The sequence below is a fragment of the Salmo salar genome, chromosome 24, assembly GCF_965601325.2.
Source record: "Salmo salar chromosome 24, fSalSal1, whole genome shotgun sequence".
NCBI classification, from domain to species: Eukaryota; Metazoa; Chordata; class Actinopteri; order Salmoniformes; family Salmonidae; genus Salmo; species Salmo salar.
This window is the reverse complement of record NC_138314.1, coordinates 29,351,505-29,367,072: the sequence shown is the minus strand read 5'-3', so window position 1 is coordinate 29,367,072 and position 15,568 is coordinate 29,351,505. Positions and strand designations below refer to the sequence as shown.

At 39.5% G+C, this 15,568-nt stretch overlaps 1 protein-coding gene across 9 annotated transcripts; it reads left to right on the top strand.

Annotated features, from left to right (window-relative positions):
- The first annotated feature begins 3,177 nt into the window (after positions 1 to 3,177).
- On the top strand, positions 3,178 to 13,010 carry susd1 (sushi domain containing 1). Of its 9 annotated transcripts, none has more exons than XM_082968626.1 (23): positions 3,178 to 3,382; positions 3,813 to 3,965; positions 4,148 to 4,288; positions 4,421 to 4,576; positions 4,842 to 4,994; positions 5,250 to 5,429; positions 5,596 to 5,775; positions 5,984 to 6,163; positions 6,339 to 6,518; positions 6,742 to 6,921; positions 7,151 to 7,330; positions 7,635 to 7,814; positions 7,981 to 8,160; positions 8,259 to 8,438; positions 8,628 to 8,807; positions 9,378 to 9,542; positions 9,682 to 9,776; positions 9,895 to 10,081; positions 10,229 to 10,322; positions 10,448 to 10,703; positions 10,881 to 10,920; positions 11,012 to 11,105; positions 12,838 to 13,010. In XM_082968626.1, exons 2-23 carry the CDS (start codon positions 3,911 to 3,913, stop codon positions 12,866 to 12,868), a joined length of 3,267 nt encoding a protein of 1,088 aa, XP_082824752.1. In that variant the 5' UTR covers positions 3,178 to 3,382; positions 3,813 to 3,910; the 3' UTR covers positions 12,869 to 13,010. The 9 variants fall into 9 exon arrangements, 7 of the variants coding, with proteins under 7 accessions (XP_082824752.1, XP_014027753.3, XP_014027752.3 ...); XR_006761746.2 differs by lacking the exon at positions 3,178 to 3,382 and adding an exon at positions 12,287 to 12,400 and having other exon boundaries at positions 3,616 to 3,965; XR_014382539.1 differs by lacking the exon at positions 3,178 to 3,382 and having other exon boundaries at positions 3,579 to 3,965; positions 9,895 to 10,043.
- Positions 13,011 to 15,568: the final 2,558 nt, after the last annotated feature.

Genomic DNA, 15,568 nt, shown 5'->3' with positions numbered 1-15,568 from the left:
GTTAGGGTAGCCTCACGATATCTCTCAATATCGGCCACCATTAATTGGATATTTAAGTGAAAAGTCAACTATACCTGACAAGTATGAGTGGTGGTGGTGCTGATGTACTAGCTGATGATGTTTACTTTGCAAGATACTGGTAGAAACTTTGAACAGTTAGCTAAACATAGTGGTAAGTAGACCTAATGTACTTTTTTCTCCAACCAGTGTAGGCTTACCTAGCGATGTTAGCTACATTATTGTCTTTTCAACATTGTTTTTAATAGTGTTTAATCAAAATTACCGCTGACAGACATGATAGGCTATATTGATTGATGGACCACGTCAAATTGGCTAGCTAGCTAATAACAGATCACGTCAATATGGCTACTTAACAAACTAACTTTTAGGGGATAAACTTCACTTGTAAAGTGTTCAGGTGAAAGCTATGATCCCTTATTGATGTCACTTGTTAAATCCTCTTCAGTCAGTGTAGATGAAGGGGAGGAGACAGGTTAAAGAATGATTTTTAAGCATCGAGACAATTGAGACATGACTTGTGTATGTGTGCCATTCAGAGGGTGAATGGGCAAGACCATAGGTGCCTGAACAATCTGCAACAACTGCATCCCCACTTTCAAAATAGGGGTGCAAGCGTATGTATATAAACGCAACATGTAAAGTCTTGGTCCAATGTTTCATGAGCTGAAATAAAAGATTCCAGAAACTTTACATACGCACAATAAGCTTATTTCTCTCCAATTTTGTGCACAATTTTTTTACATCCCTGTTAGTGAGCATTTCTTCTTACAGTAGCTATTAGAGTGAAAAAATACCATGCTATTGTTTGAGGAGAGTGCACAATGTATGAATAAACCAATTAGGCACATTTGGGCAGTGTTGATACAATATTTTGAACGGATATGCAATGGTTCATTGGATCGCTCCAAAACTTTGCACATATAATGCTGCCATCTAGTGGCCAAAGTCTACATTGCGCCGGGCCTAGAATAATTCATTATGCCCTTTCTCTTGCATTTCAAAGATGATGGTACAAAACAAATACAAAAAAAACGGTTGTTTTTTCTTTGTATTATCTTTTACCAGATCTATTGTGTTATATTGTCCTACATTCCTTTCACATTTCCACAAACGTCAAAGTGTTTCCTTTCAAATGGTATCAAGAATATGCACATCCTTGCTTGAGCTACAGGCAGTTAGATTTGGGTATGTCATTTTGGCAAAAATTTAAAAAAGGGGCGGATCCTCAAGTTAACAAGGATCGTACCCTTTTTTTAAATTTTCACCTAAAAATACATACTCAAATCTAACTGCCTGTAGCTCAGGACCTGAAGCAAGGATATGCATATTCTTGATACCATTTGAAAGGAAACACTGTGGAAATGTGAAATTATTGTAGGAGAATATAACACATTAGATCTAGTAAAAGATAATACAAACAAAAAAACATGCGTTTTCAAATCTTTGTTTTTTTCATCGTCTTTGAAATGCACGAGAAATGCCATAATATAATATTGCAGTTTTGGCGCAATTTAGATTTTGGCCACTAGATGGCAGTGGTGTATGTGCAACGTTTCAGACTGATCCAGTGAAGCATTGCAATACTGCAGGGATACTATATATCACATCTGGAGTCAGTCTGACTTATGGTTTATGAGAAGAAGATTTCATACGTATTTTTTGCATTATCATTTGTGCTAACGTGCATCTATAGGTACAGTGTGGCCATATTTGAATTCAGAAACTATTTAGTGTTACATATGCAAAGAATGAGTTGTTAATAGTTTCCTTGTTTTTTTTTAGATATCAATATCAAATTCCATGTGGTTCATCTTAGGGACGTCCATAATACCGATGACAAGTTTGAAGTTGATAGGCCACTGTGGAGTGGATTTACGGTGGTTTAAATGGACAAATAAAATCCGATTTTTGATTTGTCAATAACTAAGCCATCTTTTGACCAATCCCTTTCTAAAACTAAGACATGTACCATAGGCCTACATTCCAAATATGGTGTCATTTAGTCCTATGGGTCATGAGAATAATATTTTAGAAGCTTTTATTAGCATATTTTAGCATATTAGCTTATGTGCTAATGGGTATCTACTGGTATAGTGCTGTCATCTTTGAATGCATCAACGTTATCTTCTCAAATTCTTTAGGGATTATTGTAATGAGTCCAAAGACCATATTTGGAGTGAATCTGACTTTTAGTCCATGTGAAGACGGTATAATGATTATTTTAAGCATTAGCGTTACATAGTCAAAAAAAGTAAATTGTTAATAGTTTCCTTATATGTTAGATATCAGTGTTCATCACGGTAATGGATTTGATGACTCTGAAAAGTTTCAAGTTGATGAGCCATTGTGGAATGAATTTACGAAGGATTTAAATTGACAGGTAAAATCAGATTTCCTGATTTATCAATAACTCAGCCATCTCTTAGCTTTTCTCAAACTACATTAAGAGATGTACTATGGGCCTAAATTTGGAGGTGTTATATGGACTTGTGGTTTATGATACGTTTTTTAAATGTTTTCTGAAATTTCCAAGATGGAGGAAAATCTATCCAGACCTTATGGGTCCTTGAGGCAAATTAATTCAGTATGGGTAAAAACAACTACATTCAACGTTTCAAGTCTCTGGGTCAATCAGGGTGGCGGATATGAGGTTTTAAGTGAGACTTTATAACAGCACCACCTATATGCCAACCAGTGCCATTATTTTTGACCAAGTTAATCATGGCCAGTGGTTTCTGTTTGCCAAGTTAGAAAAACGTTACCAATCTATCCTTGAGTTATTTGACTATGAGCAGAATACAGAGATTAACAATAGGTTTCACAGCTTCATTATGAACCAATAAATAGAGACCTATGCCTGCTCTAGACATTCTATGTCTATCTAGTTACAATGTTGTGTTACCGTATGTTGTATCCTCATATGTGCTGCTGGTGGAGAGACCCTTGTGTAGCGTGTTACAGAGGGTCTGGTGGTTTTGAGGGACAGACTGGTGCTTAATCAGGCCTCTCCAGCAGGCGCAGTGTGAGGTGTGGTCTCACTGGGGGAGTGATAGATTGAGACCCCACTGAGTCCTGGTGGGCTGGGCGATAGCAGCATGATGGATTTATCTTCCCCTTCCACATTATACTAGATTAACTCGCTAGAACCAACTGGAAACAGCTCAATGGTGGATGGCTGTTCTCACTGTGTTGACACTATTGGTGCAATGATGTGGTGATGAGCCAGTTTTAGTCAATTTCACACCTTTTTTGTGCCTTTTCATGGACAGTGTTTTCCTTTAATTCATGTGACAGAGCACCTAGCGTGGATTGTAGTTATGATGGGTCTCACAAACACTGGATAAAGTTGATTCAAGAAAAGGTAGGATGTATAAACAACAAGGCTGGCCTAGTTAATTTACTTTAATAAATTGAATATCACCAATTGTTAATGTCACTCTTATATCCATGGTTATCATCTAGAGTCTGTTTATTTACCTAGTTTTTACTTTTTTAGTTCATAATGTTATGTTCATTATCAACCCCAGGCAGATTTGCTGAGCCAAATATAGCTCTTATCAGCATACACAGCATGACCGTGCAATTTGAAAATGTGTTTCAGATGTCTCCCAAAGCGTAGAGTACATTATCACACATAACTGAATGTGTCAAAATGCTGATGATGACAGACATGTCCCCAAACCACTAGTGCCAACATCACCATTGAGAAGAGAGAGCGGCGGTTGGATTTCATTGTGACCTCAGCTAACTCTTATACCCTTCTTTCAATCCTGGTTATCAAATCCGCTCAGCACCACGAGTTCTGCAAGACGGAAATAAATAAAGATGTGTTTAATAAGGGTGCGTCTTTGCAATATCTAAGAGAGGGAAATGGACATACTTTGAGAGGATGTATTGGAGAACAGCACTTGTGATCTTGGCCTTTCTTACTCTTGCCATTACAGGTGAGTGGATCAAAACAAATCCATCACATTGGTAATATACTCAAATTAATATTGACAGAACCTTTGTAAATCATAATGGTGAAGCTCTTACATAGAGCATCTATTTCAATAAATAACAGTTATAGGTGACTGTTGCAACAAACAAAGATTTCTCTTAATAGTGTATATTTTCTTTATCTTAGAAATGCGAGTGACTGGTCAAACGTTGGATGTGTGTGCCACTTGTCACCCTAACGCCACCTGTGAGGAGAAGGTGGATGGTACCGGCAAAGCCTGTAACTGCATGTATGGCTTTGTTGGTAATGGAAGAACTTACTGTCAAGGTGTGTATCTCCAGGTATAAACTCAAGGTGAAGGAATTACTTATCTTTTATATAATGGGTATCAGTTGTATTAAAATTATACTAGTATTTATTGATTATTTTATTATTTACCACTATTCTTCTCTCTTACAGACAAAAATGAATGTCAGATAGGAGCCAATAAGATCTGTGGGCAGCATACTGCCTGCCATAACACCTATGGAAGCTACTACTGCACCTGCCTGGCAGGATACAGCCCTTCCAACAACATGGCCATCTTCATCCCCAATGATGGAACCCGCTGTCAGGGTAAGTTATAGCGATTACTGATGCTGAATACTTCAGCAGCTTTGTAACATTATGAAAAGAAGGGCGACATAAAAATCATTGCCACTTTGGCAGATATGATATATGATTGTGAGTCTTCTTAAGCTTTATGGACATTAACTTGATGCTAATTTTGAATGAGTGAATGTGCTACAGTCACACACATATTGGTGCCTAATAACTGGGTACATTATCCAATCACATTAACTAATAATACTAACACAACATTCGTGTTGCTTCTATCTAGACATTAATGAGTGTAGAGTCCAAGGGATCTGTGGTGAGGGGGGTAAGTGCACGAACATGCAGGGGTATTTTAACTGCCTCTGCCAAGTCGGATACCAGGTTCACAATGGAGCAGAGCCATTCCACCCACACCAGGACAAGGCCTTGTGCAAAGGTAAATAACACAAACCACTTGGGCTCAGTATTGTAAGACTTTTCAGTTAAATTATAGGTACAATTCTAAGATAATGGATAATAATCAGAAAGCTGTATGCTTCAAAAATGCATGTTTCAGAATCTCTTTGCCTGCTGCCCTATACTATACTGCAGCCACTGCAATCATTTCATGATTTATAGAAAATTTGCAGAATGACAGTAGTGTTATCAAAAAGTATGGTATCTGTAGTGTTGTCCTTTTCTCCATGTGTAGCCATTGATTGTGGGCAGCCTCCCTCGGCTCTGAATGCAGTCCAGCTGTCAGCCACAGGAACACGTTATGGCAGCGTGGCTACATTTGGCTGCTCTGAGGGATTCTTCTGGAAAAGCGGGGAGAACTCCTCCGTTTGTGGGGCAGAAAGTGTGTGGAAGGGCCCAAGTCTTGTTTGTGAAGGTACAATTTATAAATGTTTTCCTCCTAGCAAGGTTTCATTTAGATTTTTGCATTCATTCATGTATTTAACATGTGGATGGATGAGTGTTTTGTTTGTAGAGAAAAATGTTATCATGTACTGCATCTAGGAATGGTCACTGGTCAATGTCATTGCTTTGCCTCTCAGAGGTTGACTGTGGCTTGCCCCCTGCCCTCCCTCACTCAGTAATGTTGTGGGACCAGAGCACCAGGATAGGCTCTGAGGTGCTTTATCAGTGTAACTCTGGATATTACAATGTGGGAGAGGGAAATGTATCAGTATGCACTGCCAATGGACAGTGGGACAAGTCAGCTTTGCTATGTGAAGGTAAAATAAATCTTCTCTCTCAACATTACCATCTGCAATCACTAACTTACATCCATAACTAACTCATAACTGAATTAACCAAGTGCTTTAACAAATACCTCCTAGGCCATGTTGACCATACAATGAATTATATTGTGTGTCCAAAATATCAGACATGAATGTTTGTCTGATGGAAATTGCACACTGTTGTAATGCTTTCTCTTTGTAGAGATAACGTGTGGTGATCCCCCTATACTGCCCCACACTGGACAGGTGTGGAATGGCAGCACAAACCCTGGCAGCACTGTGCTGTTTTACTGTAAAGGAGGGTTTTATAGAGAGGGAGGGGAGAATATTTCCCAATGCACTAGAGATGGTTACTGGACAAAGGCAACGTTGTCATGTAAAGGTAACAGTTTTGCCACGTAATACTTTCTCACATATTCTCTTGTGAAACCTCTTTTGAGATTTTCTGTAATCTATATGTCATGTAGGAATCATATCAGAGAGGCTAAATCTACTGCCTATCCAAATATCATGGTGCATAATCTGTTATCTCAACCATTGTCTCATTCTCTGTGTAGAGGTTGACTGTGGCTTGCCCCCTGCCCTCCCTAACTCAGTAATGTTGTGGAATCAGAGCACCAGGATAGGCTCTGAGGTGCTTTATCAGTGTAACTCTGGATATTACAATGTGGGAGAGGGAAATGTATCAGTATGCACTGCCAATGGACAGTGGGACCAGACATATTTTCTATGTGAAGGTAAAATACATCTTCCCTCTCAACATTACCACCTGCAATCAATACCTTACAAGTTATCCATAACTAACCCATAACTGAATTACCCAAGTGCTTTAACAAATACCTCAGAGGCCATGATGACCATACCATGAATTATATTGTGTGTGCAAAATGTATGATATTAATGTCTGCTTGATGGAAATGTGCAGAAATTGCACACTGTTGTAATGCTTTCTCTTTGTAGCGGTAACGTGTGGTGATCCCCCTATACTGCCCCACACTGGACAGGTGTGGAATGGCAGCACAAACCCTGGCAGCACTGTGCTGTTTTACTGTAAAGAGGGATTTTATAGAGAGGGAGGAGGTAATATTTCCTACTGTACAGAAAATGGTTTCTGGACAAAGGCAACATTATCATGCAAAGGTAACTGAACATTTCTTACGTACACTGACAGAGATGAAATGATGAGAAATACATGGTTTTTAGCACCCTGATACAGTAGTAGAAACAAAGCATTATTGATAAATAGCCACATGTCTTCATAAGATAAGACCTGTGGTTGAAATGAAAGTGTTGAAAGTCAAATCTAAATGTTTCTTATGCTTTACATCCAGGATACACATAATCAATTCCATACTGCTTTCCCCCTTAGAAATAATGTGTGGTGATCCCCCTATACTGCCCCACACTGGACAGGTGTGGAATGGCAGCACAAACCCTGGCAGCACTGTGCTGTTTTACTGTAAAGAGGGATTTCATAGAGAGGGGGGGGGAGATATTTCCCAATGCACTAAAGACGGTTACTGGACAAAGGCAACATTGTCATGTAAAGGTAATGTATATGACTTTTTCACATGTTCTCTAGTTAAACCTCCTTTGAGACGTTGTGTAATGTATGTATGAATCATATCAGAGGCCAAATCTCCTTCCTATACAAATATCCTGGTGAACAATCTGTTATCTCAACCATTCTCTCTAGAGGTTGACTGTAATTCTCCCCCTGCCCTCCCTCACTCAGTAATGTTATGAGATCAGAGCACCTGGATAATTCAATGATTTATAGAACATTTGCAGAATGACAGTAGTGTTATCAAAAAGTATGGTATCTGTAGTGTTGTCCTTTTCTCCATGTGTAGCCATTGATTGTGGGCAGCCTCCCTCGGCTCTGAATGCAGTCCAGCTGTCAGCCACAGGAACACGTTACGGCAGCGTGGCTACATTTGGCTGCTCTGAGGGATTCTTCTGGAAAAGCGGGGAGAACTCCTCCGTTTGTGGGGCAGAAAGTGTGTGGAAGGGCCCAAGTCTTGTTTGTGAAGGTACAATTTATAAATGTTTTCCTCCTAGCAAGGTTTCATTTAGATTTTTGCATTCATTCATGTATTTAACATGTGGATGGATGAGTGTTTTGTTTGTAGAGAAAAATGTTATCATGTACTGCATCTAGGAATGGTCACTGGTCAATGTCATTGCTTTGCCTCTCAGAGGTTTACTGTGGCTTGCCCCCTGCCCTCCCTCACTCAGTAATGTTGTGGAATCAGAGCACCAGGATAGGCTCTGAGGTGCTTTATCAGTGTAACTCTGGATATTACAATGTGGGAGAGGGAAATGTATCAGTATGCACTGCCAATGGACAGTGGGACCAGACATCTTTTATATGTGAAGGTATTATATTAGTAATTTCTGTGTGGTCATGACACATTAATAACAATTACATATGATACCAATTCTTATATAACCACTATCCCCTTTTAAAATTATAGAGATTGACTGTGGGGAGCCAGTGTTTATATCCCATGCTAAGATGCTATGGGACCGGACATCGTTGATTGGTAGTGTGGTTTATTACCAATGTGTTGAAGGATATTACTCCACGAGTGGGAAATGTTATACTGAGTGTGGAGAGAATGGACTTTGGGAGGATATAGAACTTCAATGTGAAGGTGCATTTCTACTACCAGCAATATAATGAAGGTCTTTCAAATACATGTATTTTCATTTATATTCAAATGCACATTTGCTTTGTTATTGTACTGTATGAGTCATTTTGCTTGAATAACTTGAACATGTACAGTAGTGTTTTTGTCTCGTTATGTTTAACCAAACTAACCTCAACTGATTTCTGTGAACAGAGTTAAACTGTGGGGCTCCACTAACCCTTCCCCATACTAACATGCTGTGGGACAATACAACTGTCCTGGGCAGTGTGATTGAGTATGTATGTAAGGATGGATTTTACCAGGAGGGAGGAAATAGTCTCTCAACATGTACATCATCAGGACAGTGGGGAATTGTTTCAATAATATGCAAAGGTACGGTAACAATATCTCACTCTGAAGCAAACCCTATTCTGCTGCATGATCAATTGTCTGTGCGGGCACACTGTAACAGTTACTCCCGTGAACTCATTATATTGTGTCAAAGTGCTCACATTCAAATTGATGTTGTATATCTATCATGAATGCGCCCACCTATGTAGTAGATGTGCTTTCAGCACTTACTATTCTGTACCAGAAGGGGGTAATGATGTATTGGGTAATGGGTTGTAAATTAATGTTTAATCATGATCATGAATATGTTGCAACAAAATAATCAAGACTAGTATTTGTGTACAGCCGTCCCTGTAGCTCAGTAGGTAGAGCATGGTGTTTGCAATGCCAGGGTTGTGGGTTTGATTCCCACGGGGGGCCAGCACAGAAAAAAAAAAATTATGAAATGAAATGAAATGTATGCATTCACTACTGTAAGTCGCTCTGAATAAGAGCGTCTGCTAAATGACTAAAATGTAAAATGTAAAAAAAAAAATAGGTATACTGTGCAGTGTAATCTAATCTTTTATGGTAATCGTCACATAATTCAATTGATCCACCTTGTTTTGACAGCTACATGTGGACCGGCCCCTGCTCTGGTCAATACAGAGGTGGTGTTGCAGAACACAAGTGTTGTGTTCCATCGTTGTCTGGAAGGATTCCACAGCTGGAGAGGAAGAAACACCTCTGTTTGTGACATCACTGGGAAGTGGCAAGCTGCCACAATGCGATGCAGAGGTATGCATTCATAAATCTGTGAACTATAGTTCATTTGAAAAACCTTTTAGTATGTGGAAGGAATTAGTGTAAATCAGTGATTTTTTTCATTTCACTTTTTTTTTTTAACACATTGTTTCTCATCCCTTGTGACTACCAGAAATCAAGCCTGCCATCAGCGACTTGGTTGTCTTTAATGAAAAATGTTTGCGTTGGAAAGCAGACAAGTATGAAGAAGACACAGAGAATTACAGAGTAAGTTTACCTTAACAAGGACCTTAAAATATGATAATATTATTGATTATAAAAAGTGCTCTCTGAGCTGCATACACCTTGACCATCATTATTTGATCTGTCTACCTGTATGTAACAGATAGCATTTGTGGGATTCAGGGCCTATCAAAGGTCATTCCATGACAAGAGGAAGAAGCTCCTCAGCTCCACATCAGACCACCCTGAGATCTGCCTGAACCTGCTGCCTGTTACCAACTACACCATCAGCATCACTGCACTGTCTGCCAGGTTCACCTCCACACTCACAACAAACACCAGCCTACAAGGTGCACTACAAACACCCTTGACTAACAATGACAATTTGATTAATAAATATTTGAAGATATTATGAGAAACATGGAGAAGAATATTGACTTTGACTTGGATATGAAATCCAATGTTGTTAAATGTGTCAATACCTTCTCATCTTATAGTGCCTCAAGCCCCAGAGATTTTATACAGGGAAATTGAGGCTCCATTGCCCACTTTGTGGCTACGCAGATCAGTTAACACTCTGGACCCAATTAGGTAATTCATAATTTTACCTCCAACGCTCTCCCGTACTAAAAGCTGATTTTGTATCTTGAAATTTGCCCACTGAGGTCTGGCTATTACGACACAAATCCTTTTCTCTTTTGTTCCTGGGTTTACAGTTTCTACCAGGTGTTTGTGTTGCCACTGGAGGGGACTCTTGTGTTTGACTGCAGCTCTCCGAAGACCCCAGACTTCTCCAGTCAGAGGAAACCCCATGGACAGTACATCACTGCCCAGCTCCATCTGAGGGATATAGGGAAAGAGATGAACCTGACATTGGGCGATGGACACTACTATGGAGGGTTCTACAATGCTCCTTTACAGAACGGCAGAGACTATTACGTCATATTACGAGCTGTCAGTCAATGGGGAGGGGTAAGACTAACTGCTATGCATTGGAAATAAATGATATGTGAAGTTTATTCATATAAAAGGAATAGCAGTTTTGAAGGTCATCTTTAACAAATGATTATTGATAATGCTTGTTGATCTTATAGAACTCCTGCATTAATAATTAGTCATTCTGTATGTGCCATTTGAACTATTTTCTAGGCTTTCAAGCACTCTTGTGTTATTTGGGCAAAAGTGAGAGGTAAGGGTTCCTTTTGTCATATTTAGCCCACTGTTGTGGTTTAATCAGATTGTTTTATTGATGTTGCATGATGTTCTCTCTCGTTTGGCAGATAAATCCTACATAATGAAGGTTTCATCGCTTTTTGCTGGAGGATCAATTGGAGTCTTTGCTTTGGCCATTTTTCTGGGACACTGTTACACCTGGTAAGATCTATCCTATCCTAGTGTGTATGCCTACATATGACATTTATGATACAGTTGAAGTCGGAAGTTTACATAGAACTTAGCCAAATACATTTAAACTCAGTTTTTCACAATTCCTGACATTTAATCCTAGTAAAAATTAGCTGTTTTAGATCAGTTAGAATCACCACTTTATTTTAAGAATGTAAAATGTCAGAATAATAGAAGAGAGAATGATTTATTTAAGCTTTTATTTGTTTCATCACATTCCCAGTGGGTCAGAAGTTTACATACACTCAATTAGTATTTGGTAGCATTGCCTTTAAATTCTATAACTTGAATCAAACGTTTTGGGTAGCCTTCCACAAGCTTCCCACAATAAGTTGGGTGAATTTTGGCCCATTCCTCCTGACAGAGCTGGGGTAACTGAGTCAGGGTTGTAGGCCTCCTTGCTCGCACACCCTTTTTCAGTTCTGCCCACAGATTTTCTATAGGATTGAGGTCAGGGCTTTTTGATGGCCACTCCAATACCTTGACTTTGTTGTCCTTAAGCCATTTTGCCACAACTTTGGAAGTATGCTTGTCCATTTGGAAGACCCATTTGCGACCAAGCTTTAACTTCCTGACTGATGTCTTGAGATGTTGCTTCAATATATCCACTTAATTTTCCTCCCTCATGATGCCATCTATTTTGTGAAGTGCACCAGTCCCTCCTGCAGCAAAGCACCCCAACAACATGATGCTGCCACCCCCTTGCTTCACGGTTGGGATGGTGTTCTTCGGCTTGCAAGCCTCCCTCTTTTTCCTCCAAACATAACGATGGTCATTATGGCCAAACAGTTCTATTTTTGTTTCATCAGACCAGAGGACATTTCTCCAAAAAGTACAATATTTGTCCCGATGTGCAGTTCCAAACCATAGTCTGGCTTTTTTATGCCGGTATTGGAGCAGTGGCTTCTTCCTTGCTGAGCGGCCTTTCAGGTTATGTCGATTTAGGACTCGTTTTACTGTGGATATAGATACTTTTGTACCTGTTTCCTCCAGCATCTTCACAAGGTCCTTTTCTGTTGTTCTGGGATCGATTTGCACTTTTGCACTAAAGTACGTTCAATATCTAGGAGACAGAACGCGTCTCCTTCCTGAGCGGTATGACGGCTGCATGGTCCCAAGGTGTTTATACTTGCGTATTATTGTTTGTACAGATGAACGTGGTACCTTAAGGCATTTGGAAATTGCTCCCAAGGATGAACCAGACTTGTGGAGGTCTTGGCTGATTTCTTTTGATTTTCCCATGATGTCAAGCACTGAGTTTGAAGGTAGGCCTTGAAATACATCCACAGGTACACCTCCAATTGACTCAAATTATGTCAATTAGCCTATCAGAAGCTTCTAAAGCTATGACATAATTTTCTGGCATTTTCCAAGCTGTTTAAAGGCACAGTCAACTTAGTGTATGTAAACTTCTGACCCACTAGAATTGTGATATAGTGAATTATAAGTGGAATAATCTTTCTGTAAACAATTGTTGGAAAAATTACTTGTGTCATGCACAAAGTAGATGTCCTAACCGACTTGCCAAAACTATAATTTGTTAAGAAGAAATGTGTGGAGTGGTTGAAAAACGAGTTTTAATGACTCCAACCTAAGTGTATGTAAACTTCCTACTTCAACTGTATGTGGAATTGATTTTCAGTATACTGATCAAATCTGACTTAATACATAGCCTACTTAACTTTCTGTATCCCCTTTTCAGGTTTTGTAAGAAGACAAGACAGTCATCGTGAGGACTGACTTTTTAAATTGTGTCACACTTGGTTTATATTAGCATAACGTTCAACGACATTTACCTGTAATATTGTAACTGTGTAAAAATGTGTTTTGTATTGTAGTTGTTTTCTGTAGTAAAATAAAGGAAAAAAAATGTTTTATCATTGTTTATAGAGTTTTATTATCAGCAATATCATAAATAATATGTTCTTAAAATACATACAAACACATGCAATACAATGCATTTAAACTTTTTACTCTGTTGGTTTGCTACATTTTTAATTACATGTTTCAAAAAAGGCAATAGTAAACATATCGTCGTGTCCCCCCCCCCCCGATTTGATTACTATAGCGCTCCCCTTGGGCAAATCAGTGTAATTTTGTAAATGCCGGATCTCTATGGCAAGCCGCATCATTCACCCAGGTTTCGTCAAAATCGGGCTAGTGGTGTCTGAGAAACCGTGTGTGACTAAAGTACAAACGGAAGGAAAGAGACAGATCCGTATTTCCCCCTCCGATTTCATCGTGGGGGGCAATTACAGACATCACCAGACCCAATCAAAGGGATGATTAACTCTGGAGATCCTTTTGGCCCCTTAGGTGGATCTGGGTTTAGTTTTTTTGCACCTTGTAGATTGATCTCCAGAACTCTCTAAGGTTGGATGTTTTGGTGCCGCTAGGACAGTTCAGACGGCTGGTTGATTACTTTTTTACTGAGGAATGTGTTGTTTTTCATGAGCATGTTGTGTAAGTCACTTTTCTTAAATTGCTTGTAAATATTGTATGTTTTTTATTGTGTTGGATTTGTAAATATTGTGAATTTTCTATGATTTCTATGAAAGAGAGGCCTTGGCTCAATGTGATTCCCTGTTTAAATACATTTTAAAAAGGCAACAGTATACATGTAGTCACCCACAAATGATGCAGCTCCCCGCTTGGGCCAATCAGTGTAATTTTGCTAATGCCGGATCTCTGTGGCAAGACGCAACATTCACCCAAGTTTCATCAAAATCAGGCCAGTGGTGTCTGAGATGTTGCATGGGTTAGCTAGACTCATATCCTTGAGCATGTCTGCCAAATTTCAGCACTCTGAGTCAAACAGATCAAGAGATTTAAATATGTGTCCGTTATAGTGCTACCATGTGGTCAATGTGAATGTTCTTGCATATGTTGAGTCTTGACAGTGTTTGCAACAGGTGTACCAAATTGTGTGACAATATGAATATCCTTGACTTATTTATATGCGTTTATGTGCCAGACCACACCCACATGAATGTTTATTGGTCAATAGCAGCCATTTTGTTTTAGGTACTAGTCTGAAAAATATTTCATTGAGAAACCATTGTCCATAGATGCCAAATCTCAAGTTTCATGCCTATCGGTCATTCGGTGCCAGAAGAGTAGCGTTTTAAGTGTTTTTCACAAAATGCAAAATGGCGGACCTTATGTGTCCCTGAAGGGAATTTGTTCATTGTGAGGAGAGCAGAGGTGGCACCATGGGTTCAAAAGTGTATTTTCTGGGGCCTGGAGTTTTTATATCTCATGACCTGGTCAGGTAAGTTGTAGCCTATGACAGGGTCCACAATTATTATTTTTTTCTCACTGGCCCGATTGGGCCAGTTGGCCAAAAATCTACGGGCCTGAACAAAATTTCTACTGGCCCGAACATGGTGTAGATTTTAAATGCATTGGGGTCATGCAGGGCCTATAGGTTGGCTTGCTTTCTCTGTATATGCAGCTATTAATAGTCTATATTTATAATAAATAAATACAAAATAATTTGGTGGGTGCTTATATTTGCCCTATTTCACACATGTACAAGTGTGCATTAATACACATTTGTGAATTGGAAATGTGATTTTTGCATATCCCAGCTCTCCCTGAGACACCTTTGGAGAGGGGGATTACGGCCAGGGTCTGCCATTATTAACGGCAATCCTGGAGCAATTCGGGGTTTAGTGCCTTGCTCAAGGGCACATTGACAGATGTTTCACCTTGTCAGCTCATGGATTTGAAACAGTAACTTCTCGGTTACTGGCCCAACGCTCTAACCGCTAGACAACCTGCCACCGCCTTTAAAAAGCTGTTTAATAGAATTAAAAATGTAAGTCATTACTCTATTCTTAAGAATTGCATTGCATACATTTTTAGATTATTATTATTTTTTATTTTTTTACATGTCAAAATAGGATGCTTCCCCTTTAAGAGAACTGCGTTCCAAAAGAGATATCGACCTGAGGTGCGTTCAGTTCGCTTGAACGTTTGTTACTTTGCAGAACGGTTTGTACTGAACAAAACGTTTCCCTAAAACGTTCTTGAACAGACTTTGAGGTAGGTTTGCTCCCGTTTGGTGGGTGTGGCTTGAGCAATGAGTGACGTATCTAAAGGGAAGTGGCCATGCTGACAGCGTTCCCCAACCTCTACCTCTTTACAACTGGTCATTCAGTACAGCACCATTTCCATTCAATTTAATGTTTCAGAATGTAAAAACATTCTGAACTCAGCCCAAACCTCCAGATGAGCTTCAATGCCATACAACACTCCTTCCGTGGCCTCCAACAGCTCTTAAATGCAAGCAAAACTAAATGCATGCTCTTCAAACGATTGCTGCCCGCACCCGCCCGCCCATCCAGCATCACTACTCTGGACGGTTCTGACTTAGAATAGGTGGACAACTACAAATACCTAGGTGTCTGGATAGACTGTAAACTCTCCTT